The sequence below is a fragment of the Triticum aestivum genome, chromosome 1D, assembly GCF_018294505.1.
Source record: "Triticum aestivum cultivar Chinese Spring chromosome 1D, IWGSC CS RefSeq v2.1, whole genome shotgun sequence".
Lineage (NCBI taxonomy): Eukaryota > Viridiplantae > Streptophyta > Magnoliopsida > Poales > Poaceae > Triticum > Triticum aestivum.
Window position 1 is genome coordinate 450,295,525 of NC_057796.1, and position 27,983 is coordinate 450,323,507.

A 27,983-nucleotide genomic window follows, 5' to 3' on the forward strand; every position below is an offset into this window, starting at 1 on the left:
AAAAAATATTTTCTCGTTGAAATCCAAATGTCACTATACAAATTTAATCTTGCGGGAACAAATTATATCGTCGTTGAAAGACCGGCTGCGGATTTCGGGATGAGATACCCAAGGGTTTATTCTTAGGCTTCCTTTGGTTTGTAGGAGTAGGAATTTTATAGGATAGGATTTTTGAAGGAAAATTTCCTTTGAAGCCCTATTTTGTAGGATAGGAACCAACTCTTCACATTTCAAAGGAAAAACCTACGCCCAAATGGAAAATTTTCAATAATATGCAACAAATGACATCTCTTTTTCTATAGGAATATATATACACATCATCTCACTTTCTATGTTTTTCCTATTCCCATGAATCTAAGGAGGCTTAGTATTATTATCATTTGTCTCGGCTGCCTCTCGTGGTTGCTAACATCGTTTAAATCGTCATCCAATACATTCCTACTTCCTAGCTTTCTATAACACGAATTCAACCTAGACAAACCACTTGTTCCACTTGGACATGGACGCCAGGATCTTGTTGCTTTTGCCGATGGAGTCATCCACACCATGCAACTGCGAGCAAGAACAGCAGGAAATTTCATTAGTACGCACCACGCGGCAGGTAAAGGAAGATGTAATCTATAGCTGAATGATGAGAATCACCCTCTCAAAGTCATAATTAGCAGGGTTAATCATGTACTAGCTGCTTTTCTTCTACTTGACAAATCCAGGCAACTTACCCGAAAGTGATGCCAGAGAAAAGCTAAACAGCAGGCCGAGAGGGCCACGGAGTTGCTATACCTAATGCGGAAAAAGCTAAAGTTCCACTAGCTTTGGGGAATTCGCCTCAGAAATCAAAAGGTCCAATATTTGTTTCATTTTGTAAACGGTGGACATGCACGATATGTTTCTTGACCGGAATAGCAAAGTGATCAAGTGGGGAAAAATCTCTTTCTTGATACTGAAAACTGCATACTACCAGTGTGAGAAATGGATCTTATTTCGATGATTTGGCAGCATTAAAGTTATTGTGCAACTCATGTTCAAAGAAGCAGGATGCGTGTGCGGTATCCAGAAGTGACTCATCTAGCACCAAACCATGGTCTAACTCCTGTACAAAAGTTTGGATAACTATATTCTTACAGCTGTCATAGCTAATACACACCTATTTTGGCAGCCAATGTACCTTTCACTATTTCAGATATGAGTACTTCATAAAGGACTGACCAGTTTCCAATAAGCATATATGGTGTAAATGCATCAACATCAAAACAGAAACTAACTGATGGCATTTCTTGTCTATGTAGTTTGCTAGCTAAGGTCGTTGCTGCTGATCAATATGTAAGGCCAGAAATGATCAATCTATAAATAATTGGACGAGAGAAGGTAAAAAGAACGAATTAGCTCCAACGATGGCTCAAAGTCCCAAATAAAAGTAAACTTGAAAGATCAAAGTACATACTGTTTTGTGAGCATGCATCAGTGTCTCTCGTTGATTATGAAGGTTCTGAAGAATCGACACGCCAATTTCTTCTGTATCAAGTGCTGTTATCTGGCTTTCTCTAATTCTGTCGGAAGACTGGTTTAACCTTTCTGATGTCATCATCAATCTTCCTCTCTGATCAGATGACGCCTGAGCCATGATATAATAATTGCATTGGTACATCAGAAAGGTAATGGTGCCATGATATCAAAATTACAAACATGACGGATAAAAGGAAAGGCAATATAACACAGAGAAATAATAAGACAGTTGTAGAGGTATCCAGTAATAAATTAACACAATAATCTAGATTTCATCTTAATATGTCCACTTACATACGAACGAACTAAATTCTGAGCTAATGAATGGATGGAAGACCATATATAGGTTTACTTGAAAATTTATGCCATGAAGCTTTCTTGCAACGAAAACAATACACATTCAAGAGCAACGGCACCAATTAATAATTAAAGTGATAAATATGATGAAATGAATGCGCCTCCGTTATTTTGCTCATACTTGAAAATTTATGCCATGAAGCTTTCTTGCAACGAAAATAATACATATTCAAGAGCAATGGTATCAATTAATAATTAAAGTGAAAAATAGGATGAAATGAATGTGCCTCTGTTATTTTGCCCATACTTTGCATGCTAACGCATAATACATCCAAGACTGTTAAACTGGGAATATGAGCTTCGAAAAAGTACAACTGCAATCGCTTATTGACAAAAGAGTCCAAATGTGGTTCTGAGTTCACGCACAGCCCGGCTCTGTATTATCATAGCTATAAACTGATTATAAGAAAGGCATGTATATAATTCTAAGTTTCTAACCATAACCAAAGCACTAGACTTGACAACAGTGAAAAATTGAAATTACAGACCTAACTGAAGTTCAAGAAATAGTAGCAGTGCTCACTTCACGGATATCCATGCAAACCATTTAAAATCAAATAAACGATATGGTACACTTCTTTAGACACCACAATGCTGCACACTGTTCTACATATCATGTTTCAAAGGTGTGCGTTGCACTGTAACCCATCCATATCACAATTCAAAGTCTTATAGGGTCACACACTGATAAATTATTTTCTGATGGAACATACATACATACCACAGAAGCAGAATCCGTTAGAAGTACACTATTGTTATCACAAGTGAGTACTTACTACTCCCTCCGTCCCACAATATAAGAGTGTTTTTGACACCTCCGTCCCATTGTGGGACGGAGGACGGAGGTGTCAAAAACACTCTTATATTGTGGGATGGAGGGAGTAGAATATTAGATAGTGCGTGAGAGGCACAATAAACATAATATTTGGCGTAAGGCGGAAACGTTAGGGATAGGGAGCTCACCCCGAGTGTATCCGGCATGCCGGAGTCGAGGAGCTCCTCCCGGGTGGCCTGTTGGGCATTAGGCGCCGAGACCTTCTTGATCTCGCTCTTGATGTTGTTGAGATCAGACTTGTATTCCCTCAGTTTAGACAGCAGCCCGGCCCTGACGGTCGGCTGCAGGCTCCGCGCCTCCAAATCCATCTTCCTGATCTGCGGGAAGCAGGGCCAGCCAAACAGAAACAGGGACGCATAATCAGACGACTGAGCTATCATAAGAGTTAAGATGCACAATCTCTACATGAACTAGGAGGAAAGTTTCCACATCACAGCTTTAAAATTAAGCAGTGAAGACCAGTATTATATACTCCCTCCGTTCGGAATTACTCGGACGAGTAATTTCGAACGGAGGGAGTAGTAAAAAATTCTGCTTACAGAAAAATTAGTTCAGTCAGTTTTTACCAGCGATTCAGACTCCTGCACGTCGGCCTGGATCTCGGGGAGCTTCTGCTTCTTCTTCTCTGGTGAAGGGAAGAAGAGAAAGAAGAGGATCAGACCAAGGCGTGGGAGCAACCGGAAAGCTGGGGTTCTGGGCGAGAGAGAGGCGTGCGTACGTACCGCCATCGAGGGCGGAGGCGGCGGCGCACTTGCGGGAGAGGGCGGCGGAGATCTCGCGGTACTGCCGCTCGTAACCCTCGAAGACCTCGCTCATGGTCTCTCCCCGGCGAACCCGCGGTCGCAGGCGGTCGAATCGGATCGATGGAGAACGGGTTGGAGCTGAGGCGGTGGATCGGCGAGGGGGACGACGGGGGTCAGTTCAGGCAGGTGGGGTGCCGTGTCGAACGTGGGGGACAGAACGCGGATAAGTGACCGACATGGCTATCTGGGCCGGCCCGGCCCAGGCCCATTCTTAAACTTGCATGGCACGGCCCGTTTACAAACACGCCGCTGCGGGCCGTGCCTTTTTTTTTTGAGAAGGAGCCACGCACTTTATTCAAACTTCAAGGTTCAAAGAAATATGAGAAATACATATGTTGGGGGAGGATTAGAGCATCTTTAGCAGACCCCGCATAAGTGGTTAAACCCGCAAAATAACCGTTTTTTGCAGTTCCAGTCGAAAAAACGAGCCCGAACAGACCCTGTAAAATCGTCCGACCCTTAAATTTTTTTAAGGGGCCTGTAAACGCGAACGCGAAACCCTCATATATACAGTTTTGAGGGCAACTTTGCCAGGGCCCTGCATACCGGTCAACGTTGGCGGTTGAGGAATCTTTGCTCCCGCCAACGCCATGAAGCTCACCCGGCCGCCGCGCCCGTCCGCCCCGGCCACCGCGCTCGCCCGCCGGCCGTCCGCTAGCCGGCCGACCCTCCGTCCCGGCCACCGCGCTTGCCCGCGGCTCTCGAACGGAGCTAGCTAGCTAGCAGCTTAATCGATTCGAAGAGCTAGCTAGCTAGCTCGATGGCGTCGGCCGTTTGATTCGGCCGCCGCTCGCGCCGCCTCGGCCGCCCTGGCCTCTGCCCGCGCCGCGCTCGCCTCGCGTTTTCCCTCGCCCGCCTGTCCGCCGGATTGACGCGAGGAAGAGGACGACTAAAAAAAGAGCTAGCTCTGGGTCTGTTCAGTATATTCGGAGAATATTCCTTTTTACGGGTTGATTATACGGGGTCTTAGTCTATCCTCACCCACGCCGGCCTGCATATACCCTTTTCCGCGAACTGCAAAAGACTTATGCGGGTCGGATTTTGCGGGGTCTGCTAGAGATGCTCTTACATAACCAAACATGCCGGCCAACCTCGAGCGAGGTCGCCATTCTAGCTAGTCTGTGAACTTCCTCATCAGCAAACATGCCACACTTTCAGGCCCAGACACAACACAGTTGCTAAACGGGTCGGTCTGGCACAACCCACGTGCTATTCGACCCCCCTAAAAAAAGAGCTATTCGACCTTTTATGTTGTTTTGGGCCTATTTTTGACGTTTTGGGCTGTTTAAAGAAAATGGGTCGTACCGAGCCAACACGCGGGCCTCCCCTCGCAGCCTAGGCACGCCCTTAGACGCGCTGCGGGCTTGACACGATCCATTTAGCTGCATGTCAGGCTGTACATTTGACGTGTTAGGCCCGACCCACGCATCATGGCCCGGATGACCAGGTCTATTGGGTGGGCCCGCCAACTCTTAAGTGTTAGCAAAACCACCTCAATTCACCATCACTCGCACTCATTTTCCACCTTGATAAGACGACGTGGCTTTATGTTATTTTTCATCTTTCCTCGGTGCTAAAATGATATTTATGTATTCTTGTATTTATTTTCCCAGTCATATTTTATCTCAGGATAATGCGTTTGATAGAATTTTTTTATGTTGCGAACAATTTTATGTTGTTTCGGACATCCAAATGTCACTAGGTAAAAAGATGTCAGCTCCAGGAAAGATTGGCTAAGGAATATGGGATGAGCTACCATAAGGGTTAATTTGCTGCATTCATTGTCAGTTGTTTTGAACATCCAAATGTTACTAGGTAAAAAGATGTCGCTCCAGGAAAGGTTGGCTAAGGAATATGAGATGAGCTACCATAAGGGTTAATTTGCTGCATTCACTGTCAGTTGTTACGAACATCCAAATGTCACTAGGTAGAAAGATGTCGCTCCAGGAAAGATTGGCTAAGGAATATGAGATGAGCTACCATAAGGGTTAATTTGCTGCATTCATTGTCGGTGTCAAAACCGGCCGATCTCAGATAGGGGGTCCCGAACTGTGCGTCTGAGGATCGAGGGTAACAGGAGACAAAGTGGACACGATGTTTACCCAGGTCCGGGCCCTCTTGATGGAGGTAATACCCTACTTCCTGCTTGATTGACTTTGATGAGTATAGGGGTTACAAGAGTCGATCTACCTCGAGATCATAATGGCTAAACCCTAGATGTTAAGCCTATATGATTGTGATGATCTCTACGGACTAAACCCTTCGGTTTATATAGACACCGGAGGGGCCTAGGGTTGTACAGAGTCGGTTTAAAGAAGAAGGAATCTACACATCCGGACGCCAATCTTGCCATCCACGCGAAGGAGAGTCCCATCCGGACACGGGGGAGGGCCTTCTACCTTGTATCTTCACGGCCCATCAGTCCGGCCCATGTCGCATAGCCTGGACACCCGAGGACCCCACAATCCAGGACTCCCTCACTAGCCCCTGAACCAGTCGTTCGATGACGATGTGTTCGGTATGCAGATTGTCTTCGGCATTGCAAGGCGGGTTCCTCCTCCGAATACTTCAAAGCAGTCTTCTGAACAAGAGAACTATATCCGGCTCTGTATAACAGCTACAACCCTCAACCACAAGGGCACAATACTTAATCAAAATAAGGTATGTCCACTGACAGCTTTTTCGGCGAAACATTACGTCTGGCCTCTTTATTATTTCGAACCATTTTTTGGCCTCCCGCTTCGCGTTTCGAGACGCAGCCTCCATTGACACGTCTTGTCAAAGCAGAGATCGTGTCCCCTTATTGCGGGATTCTCATCAATACGGGTTTGGGTAATCCAACCGTGCCATTCGCACGACCCCTTGGGAACAGGCGAGTTTTAAGGCTTGAGGGGGGGCGCTTGATATTCATGGCCTATATAAACGGATAAGATCCCTTCTTTTCACCCCACGCCTTCTTCCTTCCTCAGCCTTCCCATCCTCAAGCTCCAGCGCCCAAGTTTCGATCTTCCCCACCGCCACCAACCTTTCCAGCAATGCCCGGATCCAGTTCTCAAGGCAAGTGGGTGGCTTCCTCCGTGACGGAGAAGGACATCAAGGAGCTCCAGGAGGCGGGGTACCTGAGTGCGGACGTTGCGCACAGGACCCCTGCCAAGAAGCAGGTCATCTCCACCCCGGAGCCAGGCGAAAGGGTGGTATTTATCCCCCACTTCCTCCGCGGACTAGGGTTTCCCCTCCATCCCTTTGTTTGCAGTCTCATGTTCTATTACAGACTAGATTTCCACGATCTAGCCCCAAATTCCTTTCTCACATCTCGGCGTTCATCGTCGTGTGCGAGGCGCTCCTCCGCATCCCCCCACACTTCAGCCTATGGCTCAAGGTCTTCAACGTGAAGCCGAAGGTGGTCGACGGGCAACACGTGGACTGCGGCGGCGCCATGGTGAGCAAGCTCCCCAACGTCACCTGGCCCAAAGGGGCCTTCGTGGAGACTGTCAAGCTATGGCAACAGGAGTGGTTCTACATCACCGAACCTCGCGGCGCCAACTGGGCAGCCACTCCTGAGTTTAGGTCTGGACCCCCAATGCGGCTCGCGTAGTGGACCAACAAGGGTCTGGACTAGGGGTCAACTGACGAAGTGATGTCTACTACGCAACCTTCTCCTTGTAGACGTTGTTGGGCCTCCAAGTGTAGAGGTTTGTAGGACAGTAGCAAATTTCCCTCAACTGGATGACCTAAGGTTTATCAATCCGTGGGAGGTGTAGGATGAAGATGGTCTCTCTCAAACAACCCTGCAACCAAATAACAAAGAGTCTCTTGTGTCCCCAACACACCCAATACAATGGTAAATTGTATAGGTGCACTAGTTCGGCGAAGAGATGGTGATACAAGTGCAATATGGATGATAGATATGAGTATTTGTAATCTGAAAATATAAAAACAGCAAGGTAACAAGTGGTAAAAGTGAGTGTAAACGGTATTGCAATGCTAGGAAACAAGGCCTAAGGTTCATACTTTCACTAGTGCAAGTTCTCTCAACAATAATAACATAACTGGATCATATAACTATCCCTCAGTATGCAACAAAGAGTCACTCCAAAGTCACTAATAGCGGAGAACAAACGAAGAGATTATTGTAGGTACGAAACCACCTCAAAGTTATCCTTTCTGATCGATCTATTCAAGAGTCCGTAGTAAAATAACACGAAGCTATTCTTTCCGTTCGATCTATCATAGGGTTCGTACTAGAATAACACCTTAAGACACAAATCAACCAAAACCCTAATGTCACCTAGATACTCCAATGTCACCTCAAGTATCCGTGGGTATGATTATACGATATGCATCACACAATCTCAGATTCATCTATTCAACCAACACAAAGAACTTCAAAGAGTGCCCCAAAGTTTCTACCGGAGAGTCAAGATGAAAACGTGTGCCAACCCCTATGCATAAGTTCACAATGTTTCGGAACCCGCAAGTTGATCACCAAAACATACATCAAGTAGACCACGCGAATATCCCAATGTCACCACAGATAAGCACATGCAAGACATACATCAAGTGTTCTCAAATCCTTAAAGACTCAATCCGATAAGATAACTTCAAAGGGAAAACTCAATCCATTACAAGAGAGTAGAGGGGGAGAAACATCATAAGATCCAACTATAATAGCAAAGCTCGCGATACATCAAGATCGTACCACCTCAAGAACACGAGAGAGAGATCAAACACATAGCTACTGGTACATATCCTCAGCCCCGAGGGTGAATTACTCCCTCCTCATCATGAGAGCGTCGGGATGATGAAGATGGCCATCGGAGAGGGATTCCCCCCCTCCGGCAGGGTGCCGGAACGGGTCTAGATTGGTTTGCGGTGGCTCTGGAGGTTTGCAGCGGCGGAACTCCCGATCTATTGTGCTCCTCGATGTTTTTAGGGTATATGGACATATATAGGCGAAAGAAGTCGGTTAGGGGAGCCACGAGGGGCCCACGAGGGTGGGGGCGCGCCCAGGGGGTAGGGCGCGCCTCCCTGTCTCGTGGCTTCCTCGAAGCTTCCCTGACGTCTACTCCAAGTCTCCTGGATTGCTTCCATTCCAAAAATAACTCTCCCGAAGGTTTCATTCCGTTTGGACTCCGTTTGATATTCCTTTTCTTCGAAACACTGAAATAGGCAAGAAAACATCAATTTGGGCTAGGCCTTCGGTTAATAGGTTAGTCCCAAAAATAATATAAAAGTGTTTAGTAAAGCCCATAAACATCCAAAACAGATAATATAATAGCATGAAAACTTCATAAATTATAGATATGTTGGAGACGTATCAGCATCCCCAAGCTTAATTCCTGCTCGTCCTCGAGTAGGTAAATGATAAAAGAAATAATTTATGAAGTGTGAATGCTAGCAGGTGCACAAGTTTGATCAATGATAATTTCAATCACCTTTTCTAGCATCATCATATGTCATAACAGTAGCTCATCTCATAAAACTTTTCATGATCAAGTAACAAACTATTCACATGTTAAAGTATAGATCATAAACTTTCTTGAAAACTAACAAACAATGCTCTTAGTCATCAAACAATTGCAATTCATCTTATTTTCAGGAAGGGTCTTTGTCAGAGCTTTGATTTAGCAAACTCCACATACTCAACTATCATTTAATCTTTCACAATTGCTAACACTCACGTGATATTTATGGGTTCAAAGCTTTAATCGAACATAGAGAAAGATAGGGGCTTATAGTTTTGCCTCCCAACCTTTTACCTCAAGGGTAATGTCAACAATAATAGTTCATGATAACTTACATCCAATTGGATATATATATCAGGATCTTTCCAACACAATGTGCTTGCCAAAGGATAAAATGTAAAAAGGAAAGGTGAAGATCACCATGACTCTTGCATAAGGTATAAGACAAGAATAAAAGATGGGCCCTTCGCAGAGGGAAGCAGAGGTTGTCATGCGCTTTTATAGTTGGATGCACAAAATCTTAATGCGAAAGAACGTCACTTTATATTGCCACTTGTGATAGGGACCTTTATTATGCAGTCCGTCGCTTTTATTGCTTCCACATCACAAGATCGTATAAAGCTTATTTTCTCCACACTATAATTGATCATACATATTTAGAGAGCAATTTTTATTGCATGCACCGATGACAACTTACTTGAAGGATCTTACTCAATCCATAGGTAGGTATGGTGGACTCTCATGTCAATATGGTTTAAGGGATGTTTGGAAGCACAAGTAGTATCTCTACTTGGTGCAAAGAATTTGGCTAGCATGAGGGGGAAAGGCAAGCTCAGCATGTTGGATTATCCATGACAATATACGTTATTTCAGATATAAGAAGACATAACCCATTACGTTGTCTTCCTTGTACAACATCAACCTTTTAGCATGTCATATTTCAATGAGTGCTCACAATTACAAAAGATGGCCAAGATAGTATATTATATGTGAAATCTCTCTTCCTTCAATATTCTTTCATGAATTGTTCAAGTGACCAATACAATGTTTGCTAACCTTCAATAAATTTACCACCTCTACTTCTTATATGTGAAGCCATTACTCCCCATGGGATAAGCATATGAAACATATATAATTTCAGATTTATGATATTCAACTCATTCAACCATTTACTCATAGGATATAAGTGAAGCATATGAGTAAATGACAAACTACTCCAAAAAGATATAAGTGAAGATCAATGAGTAGTTAAATAATGACGTAGCTATGTGAAGACTCTCTCTCATTTAAGAATTTCAGATCTTGGTATTTTATTCATACAACAAGCAAAACAAAAGAAAATAAAAATGACGCTCCAAGCAAAACACATATCATGTGGTGAATAAAAATATAGCTCCAAGTAAAGGTACCGATGAACGTAGACGAAAGAGGGGATGCCTTCCGGGGCATCCCCAAGCTTAGGCTCTTGGTTGTCCTTGAATATTACCTTGGGGTGCCTTGGGCATCCCCAAGCTTAGGCTCTTGCCACTCCTTATTCCATAGTCCATCTAACCTTTACCCAAAACTTGAAAACTTCACAACACAACACTCAACAGAAAACTCGTAAGCTCCGTTAGTATAAGAAAATAAATCACCACTTAGGTACTGTTGTGAACTCATTCTAAATTCATAGTGGTGTAATATCTACTGTATTCCAACTTCTGTATGGTTCATACCCTCCGATACTACTCATAGATACATCAAAATAAGTAAACAACACATAGAAAACAGAATCTGTAAAAAACAGAACAGTCTGTAGTAATCTGTATCAAACGTATACTTCTGGAACTCCAAAAATTCTACCAAATTAGGAAAACCTGAGCAATTTGTGTACCAATCCAGAGAAAAAAGAATAAGATCAATAGCACGCTTCTGTGAATTATGAAAACTAATTTACTGGGCGTAAAAGTTTCTGATTTTCAGCAGGATCAACACAACTATCACCGTAAGCTATCCTAAAGGTCTTACTTGGCACTTTATTGAAACAAAAGCTATAAAACATGATTACTACAGTAGCATAATCATGCGAACACACAAAAAAAATTTGGGTAAATATTGGGTTGTCTCCCAACAAGCGCTTTTCTTTAATGCCTTTCTAGCTAGGCATGATGATGACAATGACGCTCACATAAAAGATAAGATTTGAAACATAAAGAGAGCATCATGAAGAATATAAAGAGCACATTTAAGCCTAACCCACTTCCTATGCATAAGGATTTTGTGAGCAAACAACTTATGGGAGCAATAATCAACTAGTATAGGAAGGCAAAACAAGCATAACTTCAAAACTTTAAGCACATAGAGAGGAAACTTGATATTGTTGCAATTCCTACAAGCATATGTTCCTCCCTCATAATAATTTTCAGTAGCATCATGAATGAATTAAACAATATAACCATCACATAAATCATTCTTTTCATGATCTACAAGCATAGAAAATTTACTACTCTCCACATAAGCAAAGTTCTTCTCATTCGGAATAGTGGGAGTATCATAAGAAACTCGAATACTATAAATTGTTTCCACATTAAAAGAGTAATGTTCAGAAAAAGGGTAATCATAATCATGACAAGTTTTATAAATATAATCATCACTACTTTTTATAGCATAAGTGTCATCACAATAATCATCATAAATAGGAGGCATGCTATCATCATAATAAACTTGCTCATCAAAACTTGGGAGGCTAAAAATATCATCTTCATTAAACATAGCATCACCAAGCTTGGGACAAACATTAATTGCAGCAAATAAATTCTCAAACATATCATTCTCATCAAACATAGCATCCCCAAGCTTGGGCCTTTGCATATCATTAGTATCATGGGTATTCAAAGAATTCATACTAACAACATTGCAATCATGCTCATCATTCAAAGATTTAGTGCCAAACATTCTAATGCATTCTTCCTCTAGCAATTGAGCACAATTATCGGAATCCTTATTCTCATGGAAGACATTAAAAAGATGAAGCATACAAGGCACCCTCAATCCATTTTTTTTGTAATTTTCTTTTATAGACCGAACTAGTGATAAAACAAGAAACAAAAAGATTCGATTGCAAGATCTAAAGATATACCTTCAAGCACTAACCTCCCCGGCAACGACGCCAGAAAAGAGCTTGATGTCTACTACGCAACCTTCTCCTTGTAGACGTTGTTGGGCCTCCAAGTGCAGAGGTTTGTAGGACAGTAGCAAATTTCCCTCAAGTGGATGACCTAAGGTTTATCAATTCGTGGGAGGTGTAGGATGAAGATGGTCTCTCTCAAACAACCCTGCGACCAAATAACAAAGAGTCTCTTGTGTCCCCAACACACCCAATACAATGGTAAATTGTATAGGTGCACTAGTTCGGCGAAGAGATGCTGATACAAGTGCAATATGGATGATAGATATGAGTATTTGTAATCTGAAAATATAAAAACAGCAAGGTAACAAGTGGTAAAAGTGAGCGTAAACGGTATTGCAATGCTAGGAAACAAGGCCTAAGGTTCATACTTTCACTAGTGCAAGTTCTCTCAACAATAATAACATAACTGGATCATATAACTATCCCTCAGTATTCAACAAAGAGTCACTCCAAAGTCACTAATAGCGGAGAACAAACGAAGAGATTATTGTAGGGTACGAAACCACCTCAAAGTTATCCTATCTGATCGATCTATTCAAGAGTCCATAGTAAAATAACACGAAGCTATTCTTTCCGTTCGATCTATCATAGGGTTCGTACTAGAATAACACCTTAAGACACAAATCAACCAAAACCCTAATGTCACCTAGATACTCCAATGTCACCTCAAGTATCCATGGGTATGATTATACGATATGCATCACACAATCTCAGATTCATCTATTCAACCAACACAAAGAACTTCAAAGAGTGCCCCAAAGTTTCTACCGGAGAGTCAAGATGAAAACGTGTGCCAACCCCTATGCATAAGTTCACAATGTTTCGGAACCCGCAAGTTGATCACCAAAACATACATCAAGTAGACCACGTGAATATCCCAATGTCACCACAGATAAGCACATGCAAGACATACATCAAGTGTTCTCAAATCCTTAAAGACTCAATCCGATAAGATAACTTCAAAGGGAAAACTCAATCCATTACAAGAGAGTAGAGGGGGAGAAACATCATAAGATCCAACTATAATAGCAAAGCTCGCGATACATCAAGATCATACCACCTCAAGAACACGAGAGAGAGATCAAACACATAGCTACTGGTACATACCCTCAGCCCCGAGGGTGAACTACTCCCTCCTCGTCATGGAGAGCGCCGGGATGATGAAGATGGCCACCGGAGAGGGATTCCCCCCCTCCGGCAGGGTGCCGGAACGGGTCTAGATTGGTTTGCGGTGGCTCTGGAGGTTTGCAGCCGCGGAACTCCCGATCTATTGTGCTCCTCGATGTTTTTAGGGTATATGGACATATATAGGCGAAAGAAGTCGGCCAGGGGAGCCACGAGGGGCCCACGAGGGTGGGGGGCGCCCAGGGGGGTAGGGCGCGCCTCCCTGCCTCGTGGATTCCTCGAAGCTTCCCTGACGTCTACTCCAAGTCTCCTGGATTGCTTCCGTTCCAAAAATAACTCTCCCGAAGGTTTCATTCCGTTTGGACTCCGTTTGATAGTCCTTTTCTTCAAAACACTGAAATAGGCAAGAAAACAACAATTTGGGATGGGCCTCCGGTTAATAGGTTAGTCCCAAAAATAATATAAAAGTGTTTAGTAAAGCTCATAAACATCCAAAACAGATAATATAATAGCATGGATACTTCATAAATTATAGATACGTTGGAGACGTATCACGAAGTGATGATGCTTCAAAAGCGCATCAAGAATATCATAGAAAAGAACACCAGCCTCACTGACGTGATCCAAGTGATGCTATTCCGCCGGATCCTTCCCTGCCAGCGCCGGCCTCTCCATATGTGGGAGTTCAATCTGGAAGGGTCGCGGACCCTGCAGCGATTCTTTGGCACAACGCACGAAGAGATCTGGAAGCAACTCTTCAAGGCCCAGAAGTAGTGGCCGGAGACGACCGTCGACATCGGCCTCGACTGCGATCATCCAGCCACCCCGGTAAGTGTTCAGTTTCCGAACATAACTCAGTTTACAAATCAAAGGGGTATGCTGAGACTTCCATCCTTTAATCAGGGCTGGACAAAGAAGGCGGAGCGTATCAAGTGTCCGGCTCCACTGCCCGAAAACCCAGCTGATCCTCTGCTAACGAGGATGCTGGTCCCGACGCCGTACCAGGCGCCGGAGAAGAAGGCCAAGACGAAGGGCAAGGAGGCCAAAAGTGGCCTCCGCCGTAAAGGTACTTCGGGCGCTATGTCCGGAGAGATCGAGGCTCCCTCCTCCCATGAGGGAGATGAAGACAAAGATGAGGAGGAAGAAGAAAGCAATTCTCCCCCTAAGGGGAGGAAGAAGAAAAGGGTGGCCTCCGTAGATCCGGAGGCGGAGGCGTCCAAAAGGGGGAAGATATCCCTCTCGGATGGCTTAGATTCGGATGCCGAAGTCATCCCCAAGCGGTGCCCTAGGGCAAAGTCCCTGGCCGAATCATAAGTGTCTAAGGATGCTTTACATACATCCGATCTTTTACAAATTGTAGGATAACATATTACATTTTGTGTTTCAGTCCGGCCCATGGTCCCCCCAACTATCATCATCTTCGGGGAACTCTCTGGCGCTGGAGATGGTGGAGAGCGAGACGCCTCCGCGAGCCTCTCTGCCACCCACCGCGGATGACACTGAGGTGTTATCCCAAAGGACCTCTTCGGGCCATGGAGAGGTGCGGGAGGCCGACAAGACGGCGCCAGAGAGTAATGCCTCGGCTGCCGAGAACATGGGGGGCACAATCCCCATGGAGACCGTCGACGGGGGCCCTGACCAGTCCGGCCCCCAGCCGAACACCATTACGAAGACCCATGTGGCTCCGGAATCGAGTGAGCAACCCCCTTCAAAGGAGGGGGAGCGCCTACTCCGACGGCGACCTTCACTAATCCGGAGGCGCCGAACCCACTGATGGACGCACTGCAACGTGCTTCCGTCGTGGAGGAGCACCGTACCCTGATGGGTATGGTGGTTGAGAGGGTTCAGGCCGCCAAAAGCGGGCTGAACGAAGCCTTCACTAGCCTGTTAACCGGCTTTGAGGTATGCGATGTAATATTCTTAGCCGCTTTTCATATGGAAAACATGCCTGTGTATAGATAGTAGCCCCCGAGACTCTGTTTGGCTTTTGAAGAAAGGCCGAACAGAGGATCGAGTAATATTTGCAGGAGATAATGTACTTGTCTATTTTGAGAAACAGGCTTCACTGTTAGCGGCGACCGCCCAGGCCGCCGAAGTATCCGAACTCAAGCGGGAGTTGGAGCTGGCCGATGAGGATCTCGTCCGCATCAACAAGCGGTTTGATGAGGCGCAAGGTATTTTTTGAAAAATTGTTTACACACCTGAAGTAATATGCCCATGCGGAGTCTAAGCTCTTGTGTTGCCCTGATCATTATTGCAGGTAGTGCGGCCGAGGTCGAGACCCTGAAGGGCGACCTTGCCCGAGCCAAGGAGCAGGCACGGGTGAACCAAGCGACCCCTGACAAAGCGGCCGCAGATTTAAAGATTGAGCAGGTTGCCCACCGCCGATACGAGGAGCGGGTGACCGAAGAGGAGCAAGAGCTCAAGGACGCTGCCGACAAGTGCGAGGCCTTGGAAGAGAAGAATAAGGCCCAAGCGGCCGATCTTACCAAGGCTCTCCAGGGGGCCAAGGAGGCGCGGACCGAGTCCCGGGCGGCTCGCGAGGAGATCAAGCAGGCCAAACAGATAGCGGCTGGTAAGTCCTTTCTTTTGCAGAGTAAATTCGGCGGTCAGAAAGTATACCTTACTCACTCGACTATGGAGTTCTCCAGATGCCTTTGCGGATCTTCCGAAGAGCGCTGCCGACACCGCACAGTATTTCCGGGCCCAAGAGGGGAACACGACGGAGAAGCTCTTCTAGTCACAGTACCTGGCGCCAGAGCGTCCAGCGCTGTTGAACGACCAGATGATGCAGCTGGCAGAGCTGCATAGGATGTCCGGTTGGGCCATGAAGGACGTCATAGTCCGGCTCTGGCCAACCGAACCCATTCCTAGCAGATACTTGATACGTCTCCAACGTATCTATAATTTTTGATTGTTCCATGCTATTATATTATCTGTTTTGGATGTTTAATGGGCTTTATCATATACTTTTGTATTATTTTTGGGACTAACCTATTAACCAGAGGCCCAACCCAGATTGCTGTTTTTTTTTGCCTATTTTAGTGTTTCGCAGAAAAGGAATATCAAACGGAGTCCAAACAGAATGAAACCTTCGGGAACGTGATTTTTGGAACAAACATCATCCAGAGGACTTGGAGCAGACGTCAAGGCATCAACGAGGAGGCCACGAGGCAGGGAGGCGCGCCCCCCCACCCTCGTGGGCCCCTCGTAGCTCCACCGAACTACTTCTTCCTCCTATATATACCTACGTACCCCGAAAACATCCAGGAGCACCACGAAACCCTATTTCCACCGCCGCAACCTTCTGTACCCGTGAGATCCCATCTTGGGGCCTTTTCCGGCGCTCTGCCAGAGGGGGCATTGATCACGGAGGGCTTCTACATCAACACCATAGCCTCTCCGATGATGTGTGAGTAGTTTACCTCAGACTTTCGGGTCCATAGTTATTAGCTAGATGGCTTCTTCTCTCTGTTTGGATCTCAATACAAAGTTCTCCTCGATTCTCTTGGAGATATATTCGATGTAATCTTCTTTTGCGGTGTGTTTGTCGAGATCCGATGAATTGTGGGTTTATGATCAAGATTATCTATGAACAATATTTGATTCTCCTCTGAATTCTTTTATGTATGATTGGTTATCTTTGCAAGTCTCTTCGAATTATCAGTTTGGTTTGGCCTACTAGATTGATCTTTCTTGCAATGGGAGAAGTGCTTAGCTTTGGGTTCAATCTTGCGGTGCTCGATCCCAGTGACAGAAGGGAAACACACGTATTGTATTGTTGCCATCGAGGATAAAAAGATGGGGTTTATATCATATTGCTTGAGTTTATCCCTCTACATCATGTCATCTTGCCTAATGCGTTACTCTGTTCTTATGAACTTAATACTCTAGATGCATGCTGGATAGCGGTCGATGTGTGGAGTAATAGTAGTAGATGCAGGCAGGAGTCGGTCTACTTGTCACGGACGTGATGCCTATATACATGATCATGCCTAGATATTCTCATAACTATGCTCAATTCTATCAATTGCTCGACAGTAATTTGTTCACCCACCGTAATACTTATGCTATCTTGAGAGAAGCCACTAGTGAAACCTATGGCCCCCGGGTCTATTTTCCATCATATTAATCTTCCGTCAACTAGCTATTTCTGTCGCCGTTTATTTTGCTTTCTTTACTTTTAGTCTCTATCAAAAAAATACCAAAAATATATCTTATCATCTCTATCAGATCTCACTTTTGCAAGTGGCCGTGAAGGGCTTGACAACCCCTTTATCGCGTTGGTTGCAAGGTTCTTATTTGTTTGTGTAGGTGCGTGGGACTTGCGTGTGGCCTGCTACTGGATTGATACCTTGGTTCTCAAAAACTGAGGGAAATACTTACGCTACTTTGCTGCATCACCCTTTCCTCTTCAAGGGAAAACCAACGCTGTGCTCAAGAGGTAGCAAGAAGGATTTCTGGCGCCGTTGCCGGGGAGTCTACGCACAAGTCAAGACATACCAAGTACCCATCACAAACTCTTATCCCTCGCATTACATGATTTGCCCTTTGCCTCTCGTTTTCCTCTCCCCCACTTCACCCTTGCCGTTTTATTCGCCCTCTCTTCCGTTCGCCTCTTTTTCGCCTTCTTCTCGTGTGGTTGTGTGTTGGATTGCTTGTTTGTCACTATGGCTCAAGATAATACTAAATTGTGTGACTTCCCCAATACCAACAACAATGATTTTCTTAGCACTCCGATTGCTCCTCTTACCGATGCTGAATCTTGTGAAATTAATGCTGCTTTGTTGAATCTTTTCATGAAAGATCAATTCGCCGGCCTTCCTAGTGAAGATGTCGCTACCCATCTTAATAGCTTTGTTGATTTGTGTGATATGCAAAAGAAGAAAGATGTGGACAATGATATTGTTAAATTGAAGCTATTTCCGTTTTCGCTTAGAGATCGCGCTAAAACTTGGTTTTTGTCTTTGCCTAAAAATAGTATTGATTCTTGGAATAAGTGCAAAGATGCTTTTACCTCTAAGTATTTTCCTCCCGCTAAGATCATCTCTCTTAGAAACGATATTATGAATTTTAAGCAACTTGATCATGAACATGTTGCACAAGCTTGGGAGAGGATGAAATTGATGATACGTAATTGCCCTACACATGGTTTGAATTTGTGGATGATTATACAGAATTTTTATGCCGGATTGAATTTTGCTTCTAGAAATCTTTTAGATTCTGCCGCGGGAGGCACTTTTATGGAAATCACTTTAGGAGAAGCTACTAAACTCCTAGATAATATTATGGTTAATTATTCTCAATGGCACACTGAAAGATCTACTAGTAAAAAGGTTCATGCAATTGAAGAAATTAATGTCTTGAGTGGAAAGATGGATGAACTTATGAAATTGTTTGCTAATAAGAGTGTTTCTTCGGATCCTAATGATATGCCTTTGTCTACTTTGATTGAGAATAATAATGAATCTATGAATGTGAATTTTGTTGGTAGGAATAATTTTGGTAACAACACGTATAGGGGAAACTTTAATCCTAGGCCGTTCCCTAGTAATTCCTCTAATAATTATGGTAATTCCTACAACAATTCCTATGGAAATTTTAATAAGATGCCCTCTGAATTTGAGACTAGTGTTAAAGAGTTTATGATTTCACAAAAGAATTTCAATACTTTGCTTGAAGAAAAATTGCTTAAGGTTGATGAATTGGCTAGGAACGTGGATAGAATTTCTCTTGATGTCGATTCTTTAAAGCTTAGATCTATTCCACCTAAGCATGATATCAATGAGTCTCTCAAAGCCATGAGAATTTCCATTGATGAATGCAAAGAAAGAACCGCTAGAATGTGTGCTAAGAAAGATTGCTTTGTAAAGGCGTGTTCTTCTAGTTTTTATGAGAATAAAGATGGAGATCTAAAAGTTATTGATGTGTCCCCTATTAAATCTTTGTTTTGCAATATGAATCTTGATAATGATGAGACTAGAGATGAGTCAACTTTAGTTAAAAGGCGTCCCAATAATTCGGAGTTTTTAGATCTTGATGCAAAAATTGGTAAAAGTGGGATTGAAGAGGTCAAAACTTTAGATAGCATTGAACCCACTATTTTGGATTTCAAGGAATTTAATTATGATAATTGTTCTTTAATAGATTGTATTTCCTTATTGCAATCCATGCTAAATTCTCCTCATGCTTATAGTCAAAATAAAGCCTTTACTAAACATATCATTGATGCTTTGATGCAATCTTATGAAGAAAAACTTGAGTTGGAAGTTTCTATTCCTAGAAAACTTTATGATGAGTGGGAACCTACAATTAAAATTAAAATTAAAGATCATGAGTGCTATGCTTTGTGTGATTTGGGTGCTAGTGTTTCCACGATTCCAAAAACCTTGTGTGATTTGCTAGGTTTCCGTGAATTTGATGATTGCTCTTTAAATTTGCACCTTGCGGATTCCACTATGCAGAAACATATGAGAAGAATTAATGATGTTCTTATTGTTGCAAATAGGAATTATGTGCCCGTAGATTTTATCGTTCTTGATATAGATTGCAATCCTTCATGTCCTATTATTCTTGGTAGACCTTTCCTTAGAACGATTGTGCAATTATTAATATGAAGGAAGGGAATATTAGATTCCAATTTCCATTAAGGAAGGGCATGGAACACTTCCCTAGAAAGAAGATTAAATTGCCTTATGAATCCATTATGTGAGCCACTAATGGTTTGCCTACCAAAGATGGCAATACCTAGATCTATCCTTGTTTTTATGCCTAGCTAGGGCGTTAAACGATAGCGCTTGTTGGGAGCCAACCCAATTTTTATGTTAGTTCCTTGCTTTTTGGTTCTGTTTAGTAATAAGTTTTTCATATAGCCTCTGGTTAGATTCGTTTTTGTGTTTTAATTAGTGTTTGTGCCGAGTAAAACCGTTAGGATAATCTACGGTGATAGTTATTTGATCTTGCTGTAAAAAACAGAAACATTACGCGCACGAGATTAGTTTTCATAATTCACAGGAACGTGCTTTTCAGTTGATTCTTTTTGAAGTAGTTCAATAAACAAATTATCTAGGACTTCCTAATTTGGTATAATTTTTCAGGCTCCATAAGTTTGCGTTAGATACAGATTACTACAGACTGTTCTGTTTTTGACAGATTCTGTTTTTTGTGTGTTGTTTGCTTATTTTGATGAATCTATGGCTAGTAAAAGAGCTTATGAACCATATAGAAGTTGGAATACAGTAGGTTTAACACCAATATAAATAAAGAATGAGTTCATTACAGTACCTTAAAGTGGTGGTTTGTTTTATTTCGCTAACGGAGCTTATGAGATTTTCTGTTGAGTTTTGTGTTGTGAAGTTTTCAAGTTTTGGGTAAAGATTTGATGGATTATGGAACAAAGAGTGGCAAGAGCCTAAGCTTGGGGATGCCCATGGCACCCCAGGGTAAAATTCAAGGACAACCAAAAGCCTAAGCTTGGGGATGCCCCGGAAGGCATCCCCTCTTTCGTCTTCGTTTATCGGTAACTTTACTTGGAGCTATATTTTTATTCACCACCTGATATGTGTTTTGCTTGGAGCGTCTTGTATGATTTGAGTCTTTTCTTTTTAGCTTACCACAAGCATCCTTGCTGTACACACCTTTTGAGAGAGACACACATGATTCGGAATTTATTAGAATACTCTATGTGCTTCACTTATATCTTTTGAGCTATATAGTTTTTGCTCTAGTGCTTCACTTAAATCTTTTAGAGCACCGTGGTGGTTTTATTTTATAGAAATTATTGATCTCTCATGCTTCACTTATATTATTTTGATATTCTTTTAGAACAGCATGTATTTTGCTTTGGTGGAAATTAGTCCTAATATAATAGGCATCCAAGATAGGTATAATAAAAACTATCATAGAAAGTGCATTGAATACTATGAGAAGTTTGATACTTGATGATTGTTTTGAGATATGGAGATAGTGATATTAAAGTTGTGCTAGTTGAGTAATTGTGAAATTGAGAGATACGTGTGTTGAAGTTTGCAAGTCCCGTAGCATGCACGTATGGTAACCGTTGTGTAACAAATTTGAAACATGAAGTGTTCTTTGAGTGTCACCCTTTGTGTGGAGGTCGGGGGCGCGCGATGGTTAACTCCTACCAACCTCCCCCATAGGAGCATGCGCGTAGTGCTTAGTTTTGATGACTTGTAGATTTTTGCAATAAGTATGTGAGTTCTTTATGACTAATGTTGAGTCCATGATTATACGCACTCTCACCCTTCCATCATTGCTAGCCTCTTCGGTACCGTGCATTGCCCTTTCTCACCTCGAGAGTTGGTGCAAACTTCGCTGGTGCATCCAAACCCCGTGATATGATATGCTCTATCACACATAAACCTCCTTATATCTTCCTCAAAACAGTCACCATACCTACCTATCATGGCATTTCCATAGCCATTCCAAGATATATTGCCATGCAACTTTCCACCATTCCTTTTATTATGACACGCTTCATCATTGTCATATTGCCATGCATGATCATGTAGTTGAAATCGTATTTGTGGCAAAGCCACCATGCATATTATTTTATACATGTCGCTCTTGATTCATTGCCCATCCCGGTACACCGTCGGGGGCATTCATTTAGAGTCATATCTTGTTCTAGTATCGAGTTGTAATCATTGAGTTGTAAATGAATGGAAGTGTGATGTTCATCATTCATAGAGCATTGTCCCTAAAAAAAGAGAAAGGCCAAAAAAAGGCCCAAAAAAAGAGAAAAGAAATAAAAAGGGGACAATGCTACTATCCTTTTTCCATACTTGTGCTTCAAAGTAGCACCATGATCTTTATGATAGGGAGTCTCTTGTTTTGTCACTTTTATATACTAGTGGGAATTTTTCATTATAGAACTTGGCTTGTATATTCCAACAATGGGCTTCCTCAAATGCCCTAGGTCTTCGTGAGCAAGCAAGTTGGATGCACACCCACTTAGTTTTATTTGTTGAGCTTTCATACATTTATAGCTCTAGTGCATCCGTTGCATGGCAATCCCTACTCACTCACATTAATATCTATTGATGGGCATCTCCATAGCCCGTTGATACGCCTAGTTGATGTGAGACTATCTTATCTTTTTGTCTTCTCCACATAACCCCCATCATCATATTCTATTCCACCCATAGTGCTATGTCCATGGCTCACGCTCATGTATTGCGTGAAAGCTGAAAGAGTTTGAAAATTCTTAAGTATGAAACAATGGCTTGGCTGAAACCGAGGTTGTGCATGATTTGAATATTTTGTGTGACGAAGATGGGACATAGCCAAACTATATGATTTTGTAGGGATGAACTTACTTTGGCCATGTTATTTTGAGAAGACATAATTGCTTAGTTAGTATGCTTGAAGTATTATTATTTTTATGTCAATATTAAAATTTTATCTTGAATCTTTCCGATCTGAACATTCATGCCACAATAAAGAAAGTTACATTGAGAAATATGCTAGGTAGCATTCCACATCAAAAATTCTGTTTTTATCATTTACCTACTCAAGGACGAGCAGGAATTAAGCTTGGGGATGCTAGATACGTCTCTAACGTATCTATAATTTTTGATTGTTCCATGCTATTATATTATCTATTTTGGATGTTTAATGGGCTTTATCATATACTTTTATATTATTTTCGGGACTAACCTATTAACTAGAGGCCGAGCCCAGATTGCTGTTTTTTTGCCTATTTCAGTGTTTCACAGAAAAGTAATATCAAACGGAGTCCAAACGGAATGAAACCTTCGGGAACGTGATTTTTGGAACAAGCGTGATCCAGAGGACTTGGAGTGGACATCAAGGCATCAACAAGGAGGCCACGAGGCAGGGAGGCGCGCCTGCCCCTCCTAGGCGCGCCCCCCACCCTCGTGGGCCCCTCGTAGCTCCACCGACCTACTTCTTCCTCCTATATATACCTACGTACCCCGAAAACATCCAGGAGCACCACGAAACCCTATTTCCACCACCGCAACCTTCTGTACCCGTGAGATCCCATCTTGGGGCCTTTTCCGACGCTCCGCCGGAGGGGGCATTGATCACAGAGGGCTTCTACATCAACACCATAGCCTCTCCGATGATGTGTGAGTAGTTTACCTCAGACCTTTGGGTCCATAGTTATTAGATAGATGGCTTCTTCTCTCTCTTTGGATCTCAATACAAAGTTCTCCTCGATTCTCTTGGAGATCTATTCGATGTAATCTTCTTTTGCGGTGTGTTTGTCGAGATCCAATGAACTGTGGGTTTATGATCAAGATTATCTATGAACAATATTTGATTCTCCTCTGAATTCTTTTATGTATGATTGGTTATCTTTGCAAGTCTCTTCAAATTATCGGTTTGGTTTGGCCTACTAGATTGATCTTTCTTGCAATGGGAGAAGTGCTTAGCTTTGGGTTCAATCTTGCGGTGATCGATCCCAGTGACAGAAAGGGAAACGACACGTATTGTATTGTTGCCATCGAGGATAAAAAGATGGGGTTTATATCATATTGCTTGAGTTTATCCCTCTACATCATGTCATCTTGCCTAATGCGTTACTCTGTTCTTATGAACTTAATACTCTAGATGCATGCTGGATAGCGGTCTATGTGTGGAGTAATAGTAGTAGATGCAGGCAGGAGTCGGTCTACTTGTCGCGGACGTGATGCCTATATACGTGATCATACCTAGATATTCTCATAACTATGCTCAATTCTATCAATTGCTCGACAGTAATTTGTTCACCCACCGTAATACTTATGCTATCTTGAGAGAAGCCACTAGTGAAACCTATGGCCCCCGGGTGTATTTTCCATCATATTAATCTTCCGTCAACTAGTTATTTCTGTCGCCGTTTATTTTGCTTTCTTTACTTTTAGTCTCTATCATAAAAATACCAAAATATTATCTTACCATCTCTATCAGATCTCACTTTTGCAAGTGCCCGTGAAGGGCTTGACAACCCCTTTATCGCGTTGGTTGCAAGGTTCTTATTTGTTTGTGTAGGTGCGTGGGACTTGCGTGTGGCCTCCTACTGGATTGATACCTTGGTTCTCAAAAACTGAGGGAAATACTTATGCTACTTTGCTGCATCACCCTTTCCTCTTCAAGGAAAAACCAACGCTGTGCTCAAGAGGTAGCAAGAAGGATTTGTTTGCCGGGGAAGGATTAATTTTTGAGAACCAAGGTATAACATACCAACATAAAAAATTGTTGTTTGATGGAAAAATAATTGTTGTTTTTATTCTACCTGTTTTATCCGTTTATTTGTCTTTTTCTCATAGGAATAAAGATATTTGTTCCCATATTTGTTCTTGAGTTGTAATATACAAGCCAAGTTCTACAATGAAAAATTCCCACTAGTATATAAAAGTGACAAAACAAGAGACTCTCTATCATAAAGATCATGGTGCTACTTTGAAGCACAAGTATGGAAAAAGGATAGTAGCATTGTCCCCTTTTTTATTCCTTTTCTCTTTTTTTGGGCCTTTTTTATTTGGCCTTTCTCTTTTTTTAGGGTCAATGCTCTGATGAACATCACACTTCTATTCATTTACAACTCAATGATTACAACTTGATACTAGAACAAGATATGACTCTAAATGAATGCTTCCGGCGGTGTACTGGGATGGGTAGTGAATCAAGAGCGACATGTATAAAATAATATGCATGGTGGCTTTGCCACAAATACGATGTCAACTACATGATCATGCATGGCAATTAATATGACAATAATGAAGCGTGTCATAATAAACGGAATGGTGGAAAGTTGCAAGGCAATATATCTCGGAATGGCTATGGAAATGCCATGATAGGTAGGTATGGTGGCTGTTTTGAGGAAGATATAAGGAGGTTTATGTGTGATAGAGCATATCATATCACGGGGTTTGGATGCACCGGTGAAGTTTGCACCAACTCTCGAGGTGAGAAAGGGCAATGCACGGTACCGAAGAGGCTAGCAATGATGGAAGGGTGAGAGTGCGTATAATCCATGGACTCAACATTAGTCATAAAGAACTCACATACTTATTGCAAAAATCTACAAGTCATCAAAACTAAGCACTACGCGCATGCTCCTAGGGGGGAGGTTGGTAGGAGTTAACCATCGCGCGGCCCCGACCTCCACACAAAGGGTGACACTCAAAGAACATTTCATGTTTCAAATTTGTTACACAACGGTTACCATACGTGCATGCTACGTGTCACATCCCTAGCTTCTCGTATTGCACTAGGCTAGCTTCAGGTGTGCATCATGTTTGAATTTTGCAGAAAATTGAAATGGGGATTGCATAAACCCTAACATCAAAGGAATTCACTAGGCTCAACTAAAATATTCTCAGTGTTTCCAAATGGCTTTCAAAAATGTTCATCATTTCTGGAAAATGTTGGAAACAATAACCAGAGGTGCTGCACATTTTTCCATGACATATTTGGACTCTGAATTAAATCATATAGTATTTGCATTCGGGCATTTAAATGCTATTAAATATTTTAAATGCTCAAATAATCATAAACTAAAATGTTTACTGTTGGATGTATTCTAAACAGTAGCCCTGATTAGTTTCATGATTTTTGGAAATGCCCTGGCATTTTTAATAAAGCCTAGAACAAAATAACAAAATAGAAAAACAGAAACAGAAATAAAAGAGAGAGAGAGAGAGAGCAAACTCACCTGGCGCTTACCTGGCCTGGCCCAGCACGGCCCAAACCAGCTGGCCGACGCCAGTCGTCGTTTCCACCGCGCCAGAAGGACGCCGAGCGCGTGCTCGCCGTGCGCACACACGCGCCTGTGCCACCTCCTGCCTGCTAGCTTGAGTGGCGCCGCAGACAGACCCGCCAGAGCCGTCTGGATCGCTCTGACCGCCCCACCATTCTCCCCCTCGCCTTCCTTTCGCCCTCTCCACCATGGCCGAGACAGCCGCGAGCTCGCTGTCGCCGTAGCTATGGCCTCAGGCCCTCCCTCGCCTCGCCGACGTGTCCATGGCCTCCGCCTCGACGCCCTCATCCTCCCCGTCGACCCACTCGACGCCAGATGCCTCAAAACACCGTTCCCGACCTCTTCTTCATCGTCGGCCGCCGCGGATCCCCATCGTCGACTCGTCGCCGTCCAGCCTTCCCCGAGCTCGAAGAGGCCACCGCTGCAACCGCCGTGAGCACCTCACCCCAACCCCTCTCTCCCCGCCGTTGATTTCTTCCTCTAGCCCCACTAACCACCGCGGCCGAAGCTCGCCGCCGCCGTGCCTCGTCGCCGACGTGGCTAGAGCCACAGTGGCTCGAAGCCAAGCTCACCGCTGTGCTCAACGCAGCACCAGGAGCCCGTAGACACCACCAGCTCCTCCTCCCGTGCACCGTAGCGCCGAACCCAGCCCCGTCCGAACTCCGGCCGCCGCCTTGCTCGCCGCCGGCGCTGCTCCCGGCCACCCCGCTGCCTCCCGTCCGGTCCTTTGGATGCGAACGAGCAAGAGCTACTCCCCGGTGCCCTTAGCTCACCAAACCACCCCCCCGTAGCTCAAACCCGAGCCGAGCCGCCGTCGTTTTGGTCGCCGCCAGCAAGGCTCCGGCGACCGATGACGTGGCACCGTCATTAGGCGCTAACCCCGCTGCTTAAACCGCCCACAACCACTGACAGTGGGCCCCAGGCCTGGTCAAACCTCAGTCAGCGCTGGGTTTGACCGGGATTAGCCCTGTGTCGCTGACGTGTGGCCCCCACACGTCAAGTTTGACCTGGGTCAACCCAGTTGACTGCTGACACAGGCATGACGCAGTGCTGACGCAATTAATCCTTTTCTGGATTTAAAATAATTCAGGAAATTCCAGAAAATAGTGCAAACTTCTAAAATTCATAGAAATTCAACCGTAGCTCCAAATCAAATAATTTATATATGAAAAATGATCAGAAAAATCCCATCTATCCATCTGCACTGGTTTCATGCATGTTAGAGCAACCTAACCTTGCTGTTTAGATGAAACAAGATAATGCACTTATATGACTTTATAAAATGGGTTTGCATTTGAATCTTTGGTTCAAATGGACTCATCACAATCTGTTCTAGCTTGCATTAGCCCAGAACACATTCATATTACCATGTCATGATCATGCATCATATTGTGCATTGCATTGATTGAATTTCTTCTCTGTTGCCGGTATTTGTCCCCCCCGGTAGACGATGTTCCGGCGTTGTGATCGTTGACACTAATGAAGACTCAATGCTATCTTCAGAAGTGCCAGGCAAGCAAAACCCCCTTGTTCATTCCGATACAATCCCACTCTCTCGCTCCTGCTCTCTTTTACTGCATTAGGACAACAACGATTCATCTGTTACTTGCTGCGGTAGTTGAACCCCTTATCCTCTGCATGACCTGTCATTGCCACAGTAAATAGATGAAACCCACTAGCATGAGTAGGAGTTGTTTGAGCCCTGATGTGCCTACTCATTCATGCTTGTTTGTCATGCCTGCTATTGCTTAGAGTTGTGTCAGGTCTGATTCATCGGGAATGAATTGGAAAGTGGTGAACATGTCCTACTGTGTGAGAGCTAAGGGTGTGAACACGATTTGGTAAAGGTAGCGGTGAGAGGCCATGTAGGAGTACATGGTGGGTTGTCTCATTGAAACCGTCCTCAGGAACTGAGTTCTGTGTTTGTGATCCATGAACAGTTACTACCACACATTGGGTTCCGGTAACTCGACCCCTCTCGACTTATTAACCGCCTCGA

At 43.6% G+C, this 27,983-nt stretch overlaps 1 protein-coding gene across 2 annotated transcripts; it reads right to left on the reverse strand.

Moving 5' to 3' along the window:
* Positions 1-256: 256 nt before the first annotated feature.
* On the reverse strand, positions 257-3,666 carry LOC123182831 (vesicle transport v-SNARE 11). Of its 2 annotated transcripts, none has more exons than XM_044595501.1 (5): positions 3,418-3,666; positions 3,262-3,320; positions 2,824-3,012; positions 1,442-1,597; positions 257-552 (listed from the first exon to the last, which is right to left on the reverse strand). In XM_044595501.1, exons 1-5 carry the CDS (start codon positions 3,509-3,511, stop codon positions 472-474), a joined length of 579 nt encoding a protein of 192 aa, XP_044451436.1. In that variant the 5' UTR covers positions 3,512-3,666; the 3' UTR covers positions 257-471. The 2 variants fall into 2 exon arrangements, with proteins under 2 accessions (XP_044451436.1, XP_044451435.1); XM_044595500.1 differs by having other exon boundaries at positions 1,442-1,612.
* Positions 3,667-27,983: the final 24,317 nt, after the last annotated feature.